The following is a 20,315-nucleotide window of genomic DNA, read 5'->3' as shown; positions in this document are numbered from 1 at the left end:
TGCAAAAAAAAAGAATCTACCTTTATTTTCCCCTTCTTATTATCACGTGTAATTATAATAGATTTGACGCTCTCGATTCGAAATGTAGTAATAAAAAATATGTATCGTGTATACCTTTCGTGTGATGTTTCTTTTTTTTTTTTTTTTGTTGTTTAATAAAACGTTATCTTTGCTCGACAAATTGTAATCGAACACTAACGATGGCAACGATATTAAAAAGTTTTAACACTGAAATGGTCAGAAGATTTATCAACTAGTATGATTCCAGTTATTTTTTAGCTTCCTTTCTTTTCACATAATCGATTGGCGTTTTACGCCGAATCGGCCAACAAAAATCTGCAAGCATTACTTCTGACCATTTTCCGTTCCACCGTCTTTCCGTGTGCAATACGTCCTGGGTTTACTATTTAAACAGATCAAAGTAGTGCAAGTGCAAAAACAAAACGCAACAAAGTATGAATTTTGAAAAATAAAAATAAAATAAAAATTATATCGCGTAATATATAAGTGACAGTAAAAATCGATGGCAGATGTAGTTTCATTTTTTTTTTTTTTTTTTTTTTCGCGTTATTATTGCGCGCAGTTTTAACATACACCGCAAGTCAACGCAATAGGAGATAATAAAAGTTTATAGACTCGTGGTTCCCGGTAGTGCGTTTGAAGGCAATTAGAAGAATTCGGTTGCACAACATCTTAACTGTGAGCCGAGCATCCCGGCGATGCATATTGCCGAGGAGTATATAAGATGCAGCACAGACTCCTGCCCTTCAAATCTCTGCCTGATCTCCTTGGCAGTGTTTGTGCATACCTTGAAACCACGGGATAAATTTTTACCTCGGTAGTAAGGAAAAACGTTTAAACAATCAGTGCTTATCGTCGAAATGAAGCTCTTCCGTTACACGGTGAGTTATTTTTCCGTTTGGTATCGTCATTTTCCCTTTAACGAAACCTTGGAGTAGGGAAAAAGTGCACCATTTGTTACCCACGTTGTAATATCGTTACGTAGGTATTTAACAGTTCAACTTTCAATCTCCTCAATCACCCGATTCACGACAAAAATCACACTCTGACCAAGCTTTATAGAATCCAGAATCTTTAGAGTCTAGTGTATTTACGAAGATCAGGAAAACCTCTTCATCATTTGTGGATATAACCTCCGACTAGACATAAAGGTGATCAAAACCGGTACATTTTATGATCTACTATCGACGAAGAACAATCCATTCAATTCCATTCCGTTTCCACACTTTTTTCCATGGCTAAATTGACGTCAAATGGTGCTATTAAGGTGCCCAAAACCAATCGGCCAGTTCCAGTCCATTTTCAAAACTTCTCACAATTGAAACAACTCTTGGTTCGTTGACCTCGGCAGATCATCGTGCTGCTCGCCATCGGCTTCTCGAACGCTTTTCCAACATGGGGAATCGGCGTTTCACCCCCGAGGGGTCCAGGATGGAGTCCTGCAGCTGCTTCGGGTTTGTACACCGGTTGGAATCCTTACCCAGGAGGATACGGATACGCCGGTGGAATTCCTTCGTACGTCGGTGCTTATTCCGCCAGTCCATCCTACCCTGGATACACGCCTGGCCTCTATGGTCTGAATTACCTCAACCTGCGGGGCTAAAGCCTTCCTCGATAGCTAAAAGAAGCCGGTCAATGTCGTCAATGACGATGGATCGGTCTAAGCCATGTGCTTGTCACTTCCTGCCAACTGGTCGAAACGAGGGACCGTTTTTGTGCACCGTTATCGTACCAATCACATGCGTGAAACTTGACTGACATGCATAGAATATAGGTATAATGTTAATATTATAATCGTGTAAACTCCAGCATGCCGATAATTGTGTTGATATATCTCAAGTTTGTAAATAAATATGAATGTACGCTTTACGTGTATTTATAACAAGTTATTGAAAAATTATATTATGTCATATATATATAATAAAAAGTATATATAGATATGTTAAAATCGACGTCAAGGTGGAGAATTGCATTCCGATATTGGTTGAATAGTTTATCGTTAAATGCGTGCGGAAGATATGCGAGGTCCGTTTAGAAGAAGAAACAATAGGGATAACAGTAACGTGGGTATCCAAAACCATATCCATATCCTATTCCTCCGAATCCGCCGCCCCTGCGGAAACCTCCTCCTCGACCTCGACCACCATGACCACCAAAGCCATGGCGACCACCGTGACCACCGCCATGACCAAAGCCATGACCACCGGCGTGACCACCGCCATGACCTCCACCTCCTCCACGTTGATGCGATACGGTGATCAGATCAGGGGTCAAGAGAATGCAGCAAATGCCGATCTGGTATAACGAAGGTAGTTTTTAAGAGGTGGATGTTGACAGTGATTGTCGAGTAATCGATGCAGAGTTCAATGGTCGAGGACACGTACATACGTCACAAACGATTATACGAAATTGCGGTTAATTGAGCCTAATGGTTTTCAAAAGTTACTCAAGTTCCAATTCTATCGGGAAAAACCTCGTGGACGTAAAAACGATACTTCAAATCTGTGTTATTATTATAGAGAAATAATGGAAATTACTCACAATTACCAACGACAGGTTCATGATGGATGATCTACTTCGAATTCACACTGTGATAATATCCACGACTCCTGAAGCAAACGAGCGATATCTTCCGCGTCTTGCTCCTTTCCAACGACTGACTTCGGCTGCGGAAATTTTTTTCGAACAAGAGGATAAATAAAGTATCGTTCAACAGACCTAAGAGCGTCACTTGTGTTTGCTTGAAGGCGGGAATCGTTAACAAGATCTGCAAATCGGTCGATTTATCGCGTAAGATTCCACCTCTGGAGACGCAATATCGTAACGAGAAAGATACATTAAGACGCGTAGATTAATTTTCACTGAAATATGACGTACGTATAACCGTTAACCGATTATTATTATACCACCCTTTGTTACAGCCGAACGATTCCGCTCTGTGTACCAAACTCAACTGACTGTGTGATATGGTTTTGAGATCTCGATTCTGTACCACTTTCTTGGGTTATTGATCGACTGGCAACTGGAAAGGTTTACGACGCTGACATTGAAATGAATCTGTTTATCAACAAGTTTGAAGATTCTCGGTACGTTTCGCGTCGGGTGGCACAATGATACGGTAATTTTCAATGGCGGTATACGAGAAGAGTGTAAAAACAACACGAAAGTGCGATTGAAGATCGGCTGATTAAACCTGTCAGCGACCTTATTAAGGTTAATGTACCAGTTATTGACCCTGCCTCAATTATTGACCTTTATTCATCGTATCTGTTTGATCCTGGGTTCTAATATTACAAAAAATTAAATTTGTAGTGTCTAATCCTCTAGCAATTGGTTTTAGTCATCGAGAAATTCAGAATTACTACCGTGAATTTATAATTTCGGATAATAAACGGGTCAATAATTGGATCTAAACTTGTCGATAATTGGTACAATTACTTTAACGACGGCTAACTTGTTTTTTTAGCCGTCCGAAACAAAATGCGAGTTCAATTCTACACGAATTATGTGACAATGACTTGCAATCTCTATCACGTTGGCTGCATCGCCAGTGTCATTGTCACATGATTCGTGTAGAATCGAACTCGCATTTTGTTTCGGAACGAAAACAAGTTAGCCGGTAGCCTAAAGCCTAATTTTTTTGGTTACTTAGAATGGAAAATCATCTTGTTACAAGCATTTAACACACTCGGTGAAATGATCGTGCTAATCATTCCTTGTATATTTTCTTTTTCGCACTCTTGAGATCAGAGTTTATATCAGGATTGTTGATCGTTGTTGCATCGCGTTCTGCTGTGCACAGATTTTCATCAAATTCTTCCTGGATAGAATTGCGAATGGTGTGGAATAATTATCAAAGGCAATCTCGCATCTCCAAGTCCAGCAATTTATTAATAAATAGTTGCCTTAAAGTTAAAACATATAGTTTCAAGGCAATGATAAAGTGCAATTAGTCAATTTACTGCAAACCGTAGAAAATTTACAATTAAGAAAAATCTTATGCTACTCAACTGGGAATTTGTTGATCCATTTTTGCATACTGCCTATTTTCCTGTCAATTTTCGATAGCTAAAAACTCTTCATTTGAGAGACAATTTCTAGGTTCTGATCTATGAATCGTTTTCTTTCGTGAAATTCTTACCTTCTCTTATTGCGTACAAATTTTTTTTGGTTTGAATCAGCAAAGATTTATAATCACATCGATATTTTTGTTTCGGAAAAATCAAAGCCCTGATCTTTTACTCGTCTCGATAAACTACAAGAATTAAAAACTTTTCGATCTTTGTGCTCACGACGAAAAAGGTTGTAATTTTAGCCATTAGACTTCCAAGCAGCTTCCGATAATTATTGACACTTTACATTTTTGTTTAGTTAACGGTTTAGTTTCACGTGGACAGAAGATGTACATAAATTGATATTCTTTATTCATTCACATTCACAATTAGCGACGGTACAAAACAGTAACAAAGAATATCGTAATAAAAAATTTCTATAACTAAAACTAAATGTTTTCTTATTCAAATAATAACACAAGTATGTAGATATCTCTCTCTCTCTGTTGGCAAAACGTAAAGCCTTCATTTAAAAAATTGACTGAACAGGAAAATAAATGAAGGATTTAAAAACGACGTGTAATAAACGCGTTTCGGGATCGATACCTTCAGTCTAAAAACTTCGACGAGTCCAAGCAAAAAACGATCCATGAAAAAAATGCAGAACACGCACATCCGACAGAACTGATCAAGATGTATGCCAGATTCCAGTTCAATGAACGAGACTGAGTCGTACACCAGCAAAATGTCCGGGTCTTCGTTTTGGAGTCAAACGATTTTGCGCGGCAGGTCTTCTCCTCCTCTGATTCTGTCCGTTTGCAAAATCGAGAGTCGAAACTCCGAGGATGATGAAAATGATCCAAAAAATCTGGGAATCGGATCACGATTCGTGAATCGATTATTTTACACGGTAATATTTTCGGCAAGCGAATAAAGTGAAAAGAAGAAAAATGGGTTTACGTTGTACTCACAGTGTTGAAATTCATCGCGTCGTTCTTTGGCAAAAAATAGGTGGACAAAAAAATTTTCGCGAAAGTTTCCTGCCGAAGTTGCCCGTCCTCTAGTCCAAGCTTTTAAAAAGTAATCTTCCCGTTTGCAGGCAGCTCGGTTTTAATGCATATATAACCCCGTAAAAAACTTGCTAATAATATTATAATTTGTTAGGCAAATGGAAAGCGGGTCGCCGATAGAAAGAATATAATGAGAGAAAGTCGATGACAGCTTTCGAAAAATAATATCAAAGAAGTAGTCACGTGATTTCCGTATCGGTAGTTTTTAATTGGTTAACCAGAGTGTTGGAATCATCTTCTTGTCATAGTTTTTAGAATTGAGTCGATTCAATTTACAGAGGAAATGTTGTTTTTTTTTGCAAGGAAATGATCAATATCTTCGAAAGCCAAACACCTGGCATCGATAGCTGTAGTATAAGATCGAGCTTCTGAAAAGCATCAAATGTCCATAAATCTGAAGCTCGTCTTTGAGTACGATGAAATTTATCGAGAGATCCATAAAACTCCAGTAACGAGACCGTAAATTCTAGATGCGATGACTTCTCTCTGTTCGTGTTTGACCCGTTTAAACGTTTCTCGTCTACGATTTTACACGTTGAAAGAAAAATTTCCAGCTAGACTTATCGCTCGATGAGTTTCAACGCAGCGTTGAAGGATTAAATATGTTTTCACTGAACTATTTTTAACTCCTTGCCAATTGCAGTAGAACTGAAAATTGTTTTTGCCTGCGAATCGAATTCAGATACAATTGCATAAAAATTTTATGTTGATCACTGTTGTATTAACCGTTTCAGCTATTCAGAATCTTCGCCGATGCCGTAACGACTTATATGAAAAATTCTGCATTGTTGTTATTCTCATTGTTAGTCAGCCTTCGAATCGTCGATAAATGAAGACTTAACGTAACGCATACTAGGAATTTACTACGGATCGTTAAAGCTTCTTGGTACGATTCCGGAAACGCAATCTCGATCCTTGGAAAACGATCGTCGAGCGAGCTTTCACGAGCTTTAGATTTCCACAGGCAACGGCCAGTAAGTCTTTGACGAATCTTTTTAACAGACTGTTGAAATTTTATTGCGAAGTTGAAACGACTTTCGCGCGATCGTTCGTTTTCAATTATGTTCTGAAAAGTGATTTTCGTGAAAATATCGATGACGATCTCGTCGGTAAAAAAAAAACCCAACAGACACTTTTTATTAATTCGATTACACAAAACGGAGCTTACGAATATAATAATTTAAAAAATCCTGAAGAAATTAATAAAAATGACCAACGAACCGACTTAAATATAGATTGGATGGATGAAATTTTTTGCACGTACGATTTAGGTTCCAAAAAATTCGCTTTGGAATCGTTAGGATAATTTATCGTTCATCATGCGGTACAAACATCTGGTTTAGTAGTAACAATAATATGGATTATAGTAGCAGTACGGAGGATATGCTCCGTAAAGTCCAAGACCCAAAAATCCGACCCCGCCTCCAATTCCGAATCCTGGTCCAACGAATCTTCCGCCTCTTCCAAAACCTGGTCTTCCAAATCCTCCGGCTCGACCAAATCCTCGACCAAATCCTCCACCGAATCCTCTACCGAATCCTCCGCCAGGTCCGTGTTGACATGATACCGGATTGGGGGTGAAAAAAACGCAGCCAATGACGAGCTGGAAACAAATTGTTTACTCTTATTGTCGTTTATGAGAAGAGAGAAAAAAAAAAAGACCTGCTGCAATTTGCGAATAAGAAATATCGAATAAAAAGTCACGGATTAAATCACGGACTAACTCTCCAATGACATGTCAATGATTAGGTTTCATGGTGTTCGGTGAAAAATGCGTGAAAAAGTTCAAGAAAATTTCCAGATCATCAAAGCACATTGAAAATAAAATATTTACAGGAGTTTTTAAAGGACGAGCAAAATTCAAGGACATTTACAGGACCACTCAGGACGTCGTGGGTTTACATGAAATTGCAATGTCCGATTATATCGCGGTGAAAAAATTATTTCGTTATTTAAATCCGCGGGAGAATTTACTCACAATAATTATCGATAGATTCATGACGATGTATGTTAAAAGGTCTTTGAAATACGACGATAATACGAATATTGCTTTTTTCCTTTTTTTTTTTTATTTCTCGCGAAGATCGAAGAATTCGCAATAGATCGATCACTGATTCACTGGATCTATCTTCCGCCCAGCTCTGATCCTTCCTCTTTGACGACTAAACGCAACGAGTTCGAATTATTGGGTAATAAGCTGGCAGGTTTTGCTGTTCATTCGAGTCGCTAATTCGACCTGCAAATGACAAATCGGTAGTGCGATTCCGTCACTGTCCTTGTATTCCTGTCGCCGATCGAGTAACGAAAAATGCAAACAATACCTTACACGGTGTCGGGAATCCCCGGGGTCAATGACGCTGACAAATCGTATCCAAGTTTTTTTTTTTTTTACCCATCTTCGATTCAAATTTTGCAGATCGTTGGTATCTTTAATTTTGTCCAAAAGTAACGGTCATTAGTCTGAATTTTTTGCGGTTTTCAACGAATTTTTTACAAAAATACATCAGTAAACAAATTCTGAATTTTGAAGAATAAACAGAAACAATCGTATCATGGAAGGTATACGTGACAGCAACAAATGGAAAGCAGATATAGTTTCAGTACGTCAAAATCTTCATATTTATAACGTTTTTTTTTAGGAGGAGGATTTCTAGGCAAGACTTGTGCGATAGAAAAAAAAATTTATCACAGATCAAAGATCTTCAAGTATAAACGCAGATCGTGTTCGTGACGAATTGTACAAAAAAAAGGTAAAAGATATATATATATATATATATATATATATATGTGTGTGCATGTTTGCACAGAATTTAAATAAGAATACATAAACAAATTTCCGTACGTGTCATGCATAAGAACGCCACGGTTCCATATCCGATTAGCATCGATTTAGCGAATTACCTTTTACCTTCGTCTGGACCTTACATTGCACAGTGTCACTAATTATATTAAGAAGAAGAGGAAGAAGAAGAAGAAGTGGAAGTCGATACGTTTTTCGAGGAGCTATCGACATGGTTGTAAAAAATAAATGCGGACAAGAATTTGGTCGATTGTTTTTATTTAATAAAAAATATTCTTATAATATTACATATTCAACGGCGTAATCATTATCATCATCATTATTCGAGTACACAATTGCTGACTGAGAAAAATTTCATTTGTTACGGTAATTAGAAAAATTGAGTAAAACGGGTATCGTTAAAAAAACTGTTTGAATATCGTTGGAGTTACGAAAAACAAGGTACGGGTAACAATTTTACGCTATCGTCGGTCAATTTATTGTTGCACGAGCATTAAATTTTCGCAACAGTTGCAAGAAAATCTAGCAACAGCGATCGTAACGAGAAAGAATATTAACGGATACCAGACTTTCCGGTAACAGCTAGAAAGCTAATTTTCATTTTCTACCTAGAACTATATTTTTCGATTGTGGTTAAAAAAAATGAAAATAGTCAAGGACTGAACGGTAACAGGAACTAAAAAATTTCTCGCAGTGCTGTACATGACAACGTGTAATGTTTGCATATCGATTTTTTCACACATTATTCCTCATTCCACGATCTTTTTTCAACAATATCTGTAGACATATCCAAACGACCGGTAAAACGGCGAACAGTATGGACTTGGAGGTGGCGGCGGGGGCGGCGGGGGCGGGGGGCCAAAAGGACCGCCAAAACCTCCGAAGCCAAGACCTGGTCCCCCAAATCCGCCGAATCCAAATTGGCAGAACACGAGGTCGAAGGTGAATACGAGAAAGATCAACAGCTGAATAGCAGGAAAAAATGCAACAATTATATACATATAAATAAAGGTTTTCATTTGTTACTCGTGAAAATTTACTCTCGTCTTTTTTACGTTAATAATTTTTTCCGTCTTCAAGTTTGAAATAAAAAACACACACTTTATCTGACAAAACTATTTTTTCATTTAATAATAATTATGGAATAATTGTGGAAGACATAAATATTTGACATGTAAAACCCAGATTCAAAATTCCTTTTAACCGGTGTTATAAGCAATTTATAAAAATGAATAATAAATTATCCGAAAAATTGTACAATGAACGATTACAACCGAATAAAAAATATTTTTTTTTTTTTTTGGCAGCTTATACGAGAGAAATCGGTCTGAGTTGTTAAAATTTGTTAATATGTAGCAACGTACCAGAATTTGTCGATTCATAATTAATTGAACAGTGTTACAGAGTGAGATATTTAGGGAGGCTCTTATTTATCGTCGCTGTGTATTCTTCTCCGATGTTAAACCGACTGAGCTTTGGTCTCCAAGTACGCCACAATTTATACCGGCATTCAGGATGATGTATCTACTAATATTTTCAGCAAATATGTGATTATTTTTCGGACACGGTCAAAGAGGCATTTGCATTTACGTATATATTACACGTTGACTTATGAATATGAATTTATGACGTTATTCGCCTTATTCTAAAGATTCAAATATCCGCGCCGGTATTCCCATCACGATTGTTTATTTAATATCTTGTGAATGAACAAAGATTTGCCGTATTCCATCGCGAAAGAATTAAAGCGACAAGCGTGATTAATATACCGATGTCTCGTTCGAATATCGTAATGTGATTCGAGAATATGTCACTGTTTTTTCTTTTTTTTTTTTGTCTCCAAGCTTGCTATACTGACTCGGTGATTTCGACGCTGCGATTACCGCAGAATAGATGTGAGCAAAAAAGAAACGAAAATTTACATAATCACGTTGAGTTAAGAAAATGAACACTGAACGCCAAAATGAAGAATCTTTGTTCATTATTTACACGGTATATATAGGGCGTTCTCCGCTAAGACTTCAGAAATCAAAAGAAAAAAATGACCAGCCTCTCGGAATCGTAAAGTTTGAGCTTCAAATGACAAAAAACATACCGCAATTGATAATAATCAGATTTTTTGTACTTTTTTTTTTCTCAAACTATAGTTAAAAACAAAAAATTAAAAAAAAAAAAAAAAAATCAAACGTCTCGTTTGGTCGATTTTTGAAGTTGTGAATTTTCTAAACAAAAAAAATTCCAAAATTTATATCTCTTGAACACGTCAACGAAACAAAATCGAAAAAAATCGTGAAAGCTACACTAATTAGGTGTAATCGCCCGTAAAATTTTTGATGAAATAAAAAATTGAATTACGATATAAATTAAGCATGATTTGGGGAAAATAATTATCACTCAGATTTGGTTGAACAGAAAACTTTAATACTCCTCAATCGGTACGAATGTCCATTTTTAAATTATCATAATTACGTGTAACAGGGTGGAAATCTCATTCTCGAGATTTTCACACAACGGGAAAATAAACAAAAGAGTTAATAACAATAGACTGTGAGTGTTTCAGGATCGATGCGAAGCCCTTCCTCAATCCAAATCTCCGATAAATCCAAGCCAAAGTAGCGCGTAATCGTCGTATAACAAGCATTTCGCACAGAATCGATGTTGGATTTTCAGTGAACCAGCCTGATTCTCACTCCCGAAAAATGCCCCGGACGACGAGTTCGAGCCGCCGAACGAAGTCCGGATTGTCTTCTACGTTGGCCTTGTCCGTTTATCGGATCGACCATCGATGAAATGCCAAGCACGAGAACCAGGATCCAGAAGAACTGTGGGTTTCGATAAGCCTGGGTAAATATTACGCCACTTTTCTCGAGTAACAAGAAAACAATTGAAGGGGGGGAGGAAACGGTTGAAAAAGTGGATGAAAATTTGGAATTTGTAATATCGATGATCCAAAACTTAATTTTATTTCAAATTATGTAGATCGAGTTTCATTCGTGTAATTTTTTTTTCCATGTAAATTAATTAATAGGAAGCATTGTTATCAATTGATCATTTCGCTCGCTGACACATTTTGGCTCAACGGTTGATTTTCGAATTTATTTAAAATTCGAAGGCAGTATTCATGAATAGTTCGTCTGCTTTGCCAAGTTTGAAGTTTCACTTGTTTTTTATCTACAAACAAAATGGCGACTGTTTGCAGATATTGATGATTCGATTTTTCGTCTAGTACTTACGGTTTCTTGTGTGTTCGATTGACGAAGAGTCATAATAATTGGGGAAATAAGCGGGATCTTGGCAAAGAGGATAAATTATTCAAAAAGGTAAAGTGAATCTTTTTGTGATGTTTTTGAGATATCGTGGTCGACGAAACGGTTGACTTTGTTGACGATAACAATGCTTTCTATGAATTGATTCTGATGAAAAAATGATGTAAATGAAACTCGATCGGTATGATTTTTATTAAAACAAACCCAATTCGAATCGAACAATCGGTTGTCGATACATAATTTCCCAAAATTCAACCGATTTCTGTACCGTCTACGTAGATTTGAACGTAGTTCAGAAGGAACGAACGATTAGTTTTGCTGATCCGGATATTTTGAATGATAATAATATATTTGTAGCAAAATATCAGCATGATTGTACTTACGACGTTGAAATTCATCACGAAAGTTGATATTAGACGGTAACCAGACACTTGAGAAAATTCAAACGATCTATCGCTGAGTTCTCCTTTTTCAAAAGTAATATCTCAGCTCGGTTGCTGGTGTTTTTATACACCGATAACCCCGGAGATAAAATGCGTTAATTTTATCAATTCATTGTGCAAATATAGAGGAATAGATATGTTTTGATAATTTTGAATTACGTCTACGTCAGGTAGTTGAAACCCAAATGATGTAACATCGAGAAGTAGTACGGTAGACAAACAAGAAAATATATGAATGACGGGGGTCGTTTGAACAGCGTAGAATTGAGTCGCTTTTTATCACATAATAACGTTTCGCACGTTTGACGTGAAGGAATATTAGCAGCGAATAACGTCAGAGATTCTGCATTTGGTCCGTTTGCGTGTTTCTCACATAATTCTACCCCCGTGTTTCGTCACCTAATAACGTATCCGCGGTGTTTATTATATTCTATTCGCATCTTTCCGGGTTTAAGACATTAGCAGATGTTTACGAATTAGGAACTTTAGCCGTGGTAATAAAAATAAGAAAAAAAAGTCATAATAAACAAATATAAGTAAATCGTCAATTTTAAACTTCTATTGGACAGCAAATCGCCGGACAATTTATTCAGTAAGCACATAACTCTGTTCGATTCGCATGGGTAGCTCTGTTTCTCAAAAATATACTTATCTAATACGCAATTAAACTATAAACAATTATAATTAAGGTAATGATAAATCGATATTTAATTTGCTTTTTTTTTCTTTTTATTATAAATGTATCAATCTATTTTTTCAACGAATTATTATATAATGACTATGAAGATTTATCATCGTAGAATATACATATGTGTAATCGTAACTTCAAGACTTACAACAGGCTAACAGGTGAAAAAAATATAACTATATCATAGAGCAGTTTTGAATTGATATATATGTATAGGAAAGAACGCGCAGGTTAAATTTTTCTAACAGTCTTATCATACTATCAATTATTTTTAGAGCAATTATAAAATAATTTTAGTTACGCGAATGACGGATGAGCATAGGTTTTTTTATAAACTATAAATTAACGCGGAACTTGTATGGCTAGATTGACTTTTATGTGTTGCTCATAAAGTTTCGAAAGCTTTGTCAGTGTTTGAGTACCGGTAATGCATACAAGAATAGCGATCAGACAAAATGGAGACAGAAGACAAATTGACATCAGGTACTTCAACATTAAGTTTGCTAAAAAAGAGAGTAACAGTTACTTGACTAACAGTTTCAATTTATGCGGTTATTATATTATTTTTTATTTATTTATATGCCAGATTATAATTTGTGCAACGATTTGTTTCGATTTTAACCCATCAGTTTAGAGATAGACAAGTATGTAAATTTTACACTTGGCATTTGCAAACAAAACTATTGAAATTAGAACATTTTCTGATTTCGATCGAACTTTTATTTGACAACGAAGTAATCACTCCAGTTTCATCTGATTCCGGTTTCTACTGCCAGCAGATATTTGGGATTCCGTTAGCACAAAACTGGACGATATAAACGATCAAAATATTACATTGCCTATCACTGCAGTGGTTTCATTTTTCGGTTTCCTATTTTCTTTTAAAAACACGTGCAAACTTATCAACGCAAAAATAATATTTATATGAGCAACCTCTCACTATCTCGTAGGAGAATAGTAATAGCTGCACCAATATTGATAATAATAATAATAATGCTGGGACTTACAAGATGTTGACATTATAAAATAACATAAAATTAAAAGTAATCGAAAATTATCATCCACAGCTTAACACATGTAACATGAAAACAATGTATATTTGTGAATACTTATCTAGTACAGGATTTTTTTTAGTTAAAGATATAAAAAAAAAAGAGGGCGAATAAATAAAATATTGAATCTTTCATATAATTAGAAAATCAACCGATCTCTCGTTGCCGACTATTTCTGGTGAGATCACGTTCTTCTGATGTGTATCTAAAAAAAATATTACAAAAAGTTATCGTATATTTGTATAGTTATATATAGTTAGATATGTTCATTAAACTAACCGGCAAAATGTGACCGTTGGCTATATCTTGATGGGGTCCCTTAGAAGCTTGCGGCAACATAGGCATCAGCGTTCTTGCGTCGATTTTTAGGTGTGGATTTTTTTTTAAAATCTCTTTTTCCGCAGCTTTTGCAACTACTCGAACAGTCTCTGCGTTCAATACTTTGTTATCACTCCACAACGGGCAGCTGTAAGAAATTACGTCAAATATTTACCATTATAAAGTGAAACTTTTCTTAACGGACTCTTCCCAATAACGGATTCCTCTTTACAATGGACAGTTTAAAAATCTCCAGCAGCCCAATTTACACGTTAACTTTGTTCTGAATAACGGACAATATTTTTAGTCCCGAAGGTGTTCGCTATTGGGAAGTTTGACCGTAGACGTAAACGAAGCGAGCAATTTTTATTGTTCATGGCTGAGAAGAAGAGATTATATTTAGGACTCGACAAAGATTTCAATTGATACGATAAAAATAGCTAATACTGACAGATCGGCGCGATCGGAACCTTGTCCGTTAAAGTGTTTGTAATCTTTGACAGGTTCTCCGCATATGTAACAGGTCGTCGCTCCACATGGACAGGTCATCTTGTTGCATCCTTCATCCTTGAAAAATGGACGGCTGCATTTGTAACACTTCCTGACTAATGCCTCCGTCATTTTCTCTTCGAGATAATGCCTGGCCTCTTCGCCTTTGGTTACTTCATCACATCGCAGAGGTACGTGATTTACTTCCTTGCAAAGCCTGATTGACATAATGAACGTGCATTTAAAAAGTGCCCTAAGCGTGTGCGCGTCAGGTTGTCATTGAAAATTTGTTGAAAGCGTACTGACCGACAGGTTTCTTTCATACACTCGGGGTTCAGGCATTTGAAAACTTTGTCTTCAGGCGGTGGTATGGAAGCAAAATGGCAGAATGGGCAGGATATCAGCCCTTCCAATCCTGCGGCTTTGACTTCCTCTTCCTGCCGCTTTCGAAGCAGTATACTAAACATGGTAGGTTCCAGGACTTTCTGAAGAACCGGCAGTGTGAATTCACCCTTGCATTCCATGAAACATGGGAAATGCGTTTGTCCTTCACCTATTTTAGTAGCCGATCCCAGCTTTATGCAACTTTTACAAAATATGTGTCCTTCACTGCATGTCGAACACTTTGAGGGCATGCACTCTGCTTCGAAACAACATTGACATTCCAACAGCTCGTGATTTGCCTGTAAGTGAATGTCGTTAACTCGGTTAATGATCCACACAGTACTGATTTGTAATTTTCAGTAATATTCCGTGCATCGATATTGGGCCAAGATTTCATTAAACCGAGTTACCTTCAGTCTTTTGAACTCTTCCTTCTCTTGCCATTTTTGTTTCTTCATGTACTCCTTTATCGCTATCTTGTGACGTATGAAAGCAAACTCTTGCAGCAATGGAATATCTTCGGTAGGAATTAGTTTGTCCCCCCGTTTAGTCTTCATATCCGGGCCTATGATTGTAAGTTCTTTGGCGGCCAAACTTACGTGATATGGATGCTTTGGAGATTTGTATGCTCTCTGTATTGTGGCAACCTGAATTACAGTACTTGAATTAAGTAGGTATCAGAAGAACAAGAAAATTACTATGAATTTAATATTCAAGATCGTCTCGGTGAATAATAATTAATAATTGTTCTTTGAATGATGTTTATAACTCCGCAGAATACAAAATAAAAGCATACCTTGTTCAATCTGAAAAGAGATTTCAGAAACTCGAAAGCGATGACATTGTATTTGTAAATCCGTTTACTATCCTCAAAATGGGCGAAGGGATCTGGAAATATCTCAAGAAATTTTTCCGTGCAAAAATCCTCGGTGTACTGACGTATTTGTTCGGTAATTTTTATTTTCTTTTGATAATCAGCCATTGTCGGATAATCGGGCACTTCAAGATTTGCCTGGACAAAATTTTTCATAGCCTCAGGATCATTGTAGTATCTTTCTGCTATGTCTCTCAAATACTCTGGGTGAGCGTCAGGAAATATTCCTTGAAGATTTTCGTATTGAGTATCGGGATTCAACTCCTGTGGCTCTGGATCAGGATTGACAATGCGAGGATATTTGGACCCATTCACCAGCAAGATTTCAACGACGTATTCCAAGTTCTGGTTCCTTGCTTTGGCCTCGTTACACAAATCTGCTATATGGTTCGGATCGACGTCTGGAAAAATGTTGATCAACGGATTGAACAACTCCTTGGGTGGTTGAACATCGGTTTTCTCAACCTGACGAACCCTGATAGCAGGTTCAACTTGTTCTGCTCCCAGAGTATTATTAGGCGAAGGATTAATGCTTGGCACGTCAGGAATTTTGGCAGGTAGAGAAACTTGAGGCTTTCTTTGTTCATCTGTCAGATGATTGGTGTGGGTTACCAAATCTACCTGCTTCTGCAATATTGCTGTATTTTTCAGTGAAAGTTCAACTTCTTGTAGCATCTCGACTACAAGATTTCCCCGAGGCGGTGCCACCTGCGGCAACTGTGTTTTCCTACTCTCAACTTTCGGCAGTGCGACACCATTCACCTGACGATCATTGCTCTTCATTTTATGTGCTGGAGGAAACATTATAACGTCAGGTTCGGGCTTGGGACGAACGTGACTTCGGGACTTTACACTAGAATCGGAGAAGTTAGCATCGTTGCGATGATGGTTTATTTCGATTGTTTTAGAGTTCGTTGACGCGGCCGGCATTTCAGTGACAACCTTTCTTTTCAGCGAATCATTCTGGTCTTCCAGCACCGTAGATTTTGTTCCTGTGGATTTTTTTGATATAGCGCCAGTATTTTTGCTACTAACAGATGCAGTTGATAGGTCAACATAATGTGGAAAAAAGCTTTTTGTCAAATTTTCGAATTCATCGATCAAAGTTTTTGGCTTTTTAGCTTGTTCATCTTCTGCTTGGCGTTTTAAATGGTTGAGTTTGCTGGGTTGCAGGATGATGCCAGATTTCGGCATTAAAGGCCGTGGAATCTGTGGATGTGAGCTAGAATTCGCAAATGGCAGTTTTGCTGGTTGCACAGTGTTTTTTAAAGCATGAAGAAGTTTTAGTTTGGCTGGTTTCACTATCCCATTTCTTTGTGGTTCTATTAATTCTGTTTTTGGTGCTTCCATTGAAGTTGCGGTCGTCTCCTTGATTTCTTTATTGCACGTCCATTCGTCCTGTAAGAACTTCTTAACAGAAGACGGATTGGCATCCTCCTTCAGTTTACGTTTCGTACAAAGAATTGGCAGTGGTCTTTCATCGGGCAGTAAATCCCATAGCACTAATTCAATTCTATTGCTAGCTTCGATATTTTTAATCAAAAGCGACATTATTTGCTTCTCAGAATAACCAGGTAGAACAGTTTTTATTGAGTTCAAATCACGGATCATCGTAGCATCATTGTGTGGCGTATTATTTGCCGCAGGTAAATTGCGCTCTTTGTACGCTTGCGATCTCTTCTTGACTGTCAATTTCTCACTCATAGTCTTAGTAGGATTGATATCTGTCTTATCTTCGCATACTTGGGCCATGCGAGCATCGAAATCTGTGTAGTACGAATCTTTGCTGCACCCAGGTTTTGGACTGCTTGATTTTTCCTCAATAACATCTCTCTCAAGAGGTACAGAGTCATATTTTGTTACAGAAGCAAGAATGTTTTGATCGAGTATTTCACTATCTTCCAAGTTATTATTGGGATCATTATTATTCTCCTCAAGCATTTCCTCCATACGATTTTCACCTTGCCCGAAATGGGATGCCTCAGTGTTTTGGTGTTGGAAATTCGGAAACACAGCTTCATCTGTCAGTCTCAAAATTGGATTAGGAGGTATCGATACTATGTCACGTGACTCATCAAATTCTTCAAAATTATCTGATTCAACTAGTCTATAATAATCATCGTCCATCTCGACCTCAGAGTCTGACTCTGAATTGTTTTCATCAATTTCCTCACCCTTGCTATCGAACATATCTTTTGAACTATCAACGGCACCTTCTTTTTGTGTTTTTGTTTCCGCAAGGCCATCTTTGGTAGGATCCAGAACAGATTTAGTTAATCCAGTAGAAAGGTCATCTGCCATTTCTATTTCCATCTCTCCAGCGTCTTGATTCGCTGCTTCGTTCTCTACATCTGATTTCTCCACCTTACAATTTGCCATTTTTTTCAAATTTTCATATATTTCTTTGGTCGCTTTCGGTCTTTTATGATCATAATTGACCTTCTCAGCGCACCGTAACATTTCCGGTTCGCGATTTATAACTTTCGGCATGTCTTTGTTGATCTGACAGTTCTCGAGGTCTAATACTTCCGGCTCGTTCGAACCCTTGGCCAGAAGTACAGGGCGAACAATTTTGTGCTCAATGATTTCTATGTCGTCGCTTGAATGTGTGATGTCAATCTCAGTCGAGGGGCAGGTAAAAACTCCCGAGCGGTTAGAGCGGTCTTCGCGCTGGGTCGAGGTGCCAGCCTTTATGGCCCAGGGGTTCATTAGAAGATCAGGTTCTGGTCTGCTCCGCGATTTCATGAGTATTTTAACGACTGCTTCGGTTGTTTTGTAAACTTCGAGTAGTTCGAAAATGCGATTTCCATCAACGGGCTCGAGACTATGAGAGGCTAGGATATTCTGGACCTCTTCAATGTTTTCGAAAATACCGTGAAACATGGTGGCTTGTGTACACAGGAATAAACGACGATCAATGTACGGATGGATGCATCGCTTATCTATAAGGAAAACAACAAGAGACGAGACAAAAATGAGAAACTACTAAAAATAAAACAAATTACTTAAAAATCTTTGTTTAAATTTTCACCGACGCAAAATACAACGAATATTATTTACTATGCGTTAAAATTCACCCTTTTGCTGTCAAACGAGGCCTTCGAACTCACCACATCATTCGGACGATTGAAAATGATCCTCTCTACTGATAAATTCTATCTTTTTCCGGGTAATTATCAGCGATTTGAACACTCATGCAACGGCAGCGGTTCGCAGATCTGTTGAAACATGCTCAACGCACACATTTACACACATGTAACGAACTCTGTTTCCTAATAAATGCTACAAGAGCGTTTTCATTTGATAAAATAAGAAACGTCCCTCTCGCTGACCAATTAAATCACAAAACTGGCCGAGGAGAGTAGCGTCATAAGCCTGTGGCTTGAGCGTTCTGCTCTAACCATAGAGACATAATCCATAGAGTAGACAAAGAATCGGTAAAGAAGAAACGCAGCAGTACTCTGTGCCTATTTTCGTATGACTGGAGTTTCACGGGCGTCGAATTGATTCAAGGACAAATTGACGCGACATCGCCACACCGTTACCGTCGAACATGGGTACCAACACAACGGCAGAATGCTAAACGTTCGAAACACGTAGTTAGGTCAGTGAATCTTCAATTACATTTTTATTAGAAGAATTTAAACATCTAAAATTGTTGATTGTAAGCGTGAAAAAATGGAGAAAATGCAGAAGCGAGATGAAGTAAGTGATGGCGTATTCGGACTGCGTGAGATTGATTCCTGTCACAAAATTATGTTGATATAGTGCATCAAATCCATAGGGGTTGACTTTCTTTTGTTTGCGATTTTCAGAGCTCGGAAAATTTTGTCTCAGAATTGTTTTTGTAGGACTCTTTCCACTAATTGGATCCTCAAGAATGACTGAATATATCTTCGGTTAACGTATTTTATTCAGCTGGAAGTCTCCAGAAAATTTCAATTGACGCCTGACGATACGTGCAACGGCAATTTTTCAAACATTTGTCCGCGGCTCGTAAGTCGTTGGCAACCGGTTGAGACTCGTGTCCGAGCGCAGCGCGGTATCAGTTCCTTCCGAGCAGCCGTAGTGAAATCACGTAAGTTGTGAGTCAAGAATTCAGATCGTCATGTGCCAACTTCGACTATTCGGGACATAGTCAAGCACCGATGCCTTATGGTTAAAACAAAAGGTTATGTAATGTTGTTCGATCAGTGTATTCCCATCAAACTTACTGTGAATAATTTACGAACGGCATGCAGAATATGGTGCATAAAAGAACCGAGTTTCTGAAATAAAAACAGCCGAGGACATCGAAGGTGAGTGTTGTGTATTAAATTTTCATTCTTTTGTGCAACTTCAGCTTTTAACGATTTCGATTCTCGACTCTCTGCGTCGAATGTCGTTTGTTTTTGTTTGTGTGGCTGACTTTCGGTAAGTGCGTAGTTGCATTGTTAGCAAGTTTAATTTATGTTGGTCTGTTTACACGCCAACTATACCACAAAAACTGCGAATGGGCTTGGAATCGAGTGTAATTATTACGCTGCATAGTGGTAAGCGTTTTGTGAAAAGAAAATGCCCCGATAATTTTCCGTTGTGGTTTTCTTTCTAACATTCTGGAAAACCGGGCCTTGCGGAAGGTGACCTTCATGCGAGTTGCGTCTTTGATTACGGTTCGCGGATCGAGTCTTTCACGTGGACGAACGTTTGTAAAATGAAAATGTTATTGCGTGGTTGATTTCGTAATCCTTATTATTACTACCTAACTAAATTTAAGGCATTACGACGTTACTAATCGTTTCGAAATCGTGAGAGAATCTAAATCGTCAACTGTTAATGATTCCTCAGACAGTATCGTTTATAAATTCGGGATCACTTT

General features: G+C 37.7%; 1 protein-coding gene and 4 long non-coding RNA genes across 6 annotated transcripts; all 5 read right to left on the bottom strand.

The window, feature by feature from the left end:
• Positions 1–1,094: 1,094 nt before the first annotated feature.
• LOC124220640 (uncharacterized) lies at positions 1,095–3,153 on the bottom strand. The gene is made up of 2 exons (XR_011177259.1): positions 2,563–3,153; positions 1,095–2,316 (listed from the first exon to the last, which is right to left on the bottom strand). It is a non-coding gene; the product is annotated as an uncharacterized lncRNA (long non-coding RNA).
• A 3,256-nt stretch (positions 3,154–6,409) lies between these two features.
• LOC124220639 (uncharacterized) lies at positions 6,410–7,363 on the bottom strand. Its single transcript, XR_011177257.1, has 2 exons — positions 7,122–7,363; positions 6,410–6,746 (listed from the first exon to the last, which is right to left on the bottom strand). It is a non-coding gene; the product is annotated as an uncharacterized lncRNA (long non-coding RNA).
• An 821-nt stretch (positions 7,364–8,184) lies between these two features.
• On the bottom strand, positions 8,185–9,595 carry LOC124220641 (uncharacterized). Its single transcript, XR_006883637.2, has 2 exons — positions 9,308–9,595; positions 8,185–8,908 (listed from the first exon to the last, which is right to left on the bottom strand). It is a non-coding gene; the product is annotated as an uncharacterized lncRNA (long non-coding RNA).
• A 747-nt stretch (positions 9,596–10,342) lies between these two features.
• On the bottom strand, positions 10,343–11,833 carry LOC124220642 (uncharacterized). Its single transcript, XR_006883638.2, has 2 exons — positions 11,593–11,833; positions 10,343–10,765 (listed from the first exon to the last, which is right to left on the bottom strand). It is a non-coding gene; the product is annotated as an uncharacterized lncRNA (long non-coding RNA).
• A 1,583-nt stretch (positions 11,834–13,416) lies between these two features.
• Positions 13,417–18,799, bottom strand: LOC124219192 (uncharacterized). 2 transcript variants are annotated; one of them, XM_046626443.2, is made up of 7 exons: positions 18,535–18,799; positions 15,380–18,399; positions 14,994–15,230; positions 14,506–14,882; positions 14,162–14,416; positions 13,672–13,858; positions 13,417–13,597 (listed from the first exon to the last, which is right to left on the bottom strand). In XM_046626443.2, the coding sequence occupies exons 2-7, from the start codon at positions 18,338–18,340 to the stop codon at positions 13,577–13,579; spliced, it is 4,038 nt and encodes a 1,345-aa protein (XP_046482399.1). In that variant the 5' UTR covers positions 18,341–18,399; positions 18,535–18,799; the 3' UTR covers positions 13,417–13,576. The 2 variants fall into 2 exon arrangements, with proteins under 2 accessions (XP_046482399.1, XP_046482398.1); XM_046626442.2 differs by having other exon boundaries at positions 18,568–18,799.
• Positions 18,800–20,315: the final 1,516 nt, after the last annotated feature.

Source organism: Neodiprion pinetum, chromosome 5 (assembly GCF_021155775.2).
Source record: "Neodiprion pinetum isolate iyNeoPine1 chromosome 5, iyNeoPine1.2, whole genome shotgun sequence".
Classification (NCBI taxonomy): domain Eukaryota; kingdom Metazoa; phylum Arthropoda; class Insecta; order Hymenoptera; family Diprionidae; genus Neodiprion; species Neodiprion pinetum.
The sequence above is the reverse complement of the archived record's forward strand: the minus strand, read 5'-3'. Positions and strand labels throughout refer to the sequence as shown.

Bases quoted from the DNA above. Each gene is read 5' to 3' on its own strand.
- LOC124219192 (XM_046626443.2), bottom strand. From the start codon at position 18,340: ATGTTTCACGGTATTTTCGAAAACATTGAAGAGGTCCAGAATATCCTA. The intron at 15,231-15,379 runs GTATGCTTTTAT...ACTGTAATTCAG, and splicing joins CTCTTTTCAGATTGAACAAG to GTTGCCACAATACAGAGAGC. The intron at 14,883-14,993 runs GTAACTCGGTTT...ATTCACTTACAG, and splicing joins AAGAGTTCAAAAGACTGAAG to GCAAATCACGAGCTGTTGGA.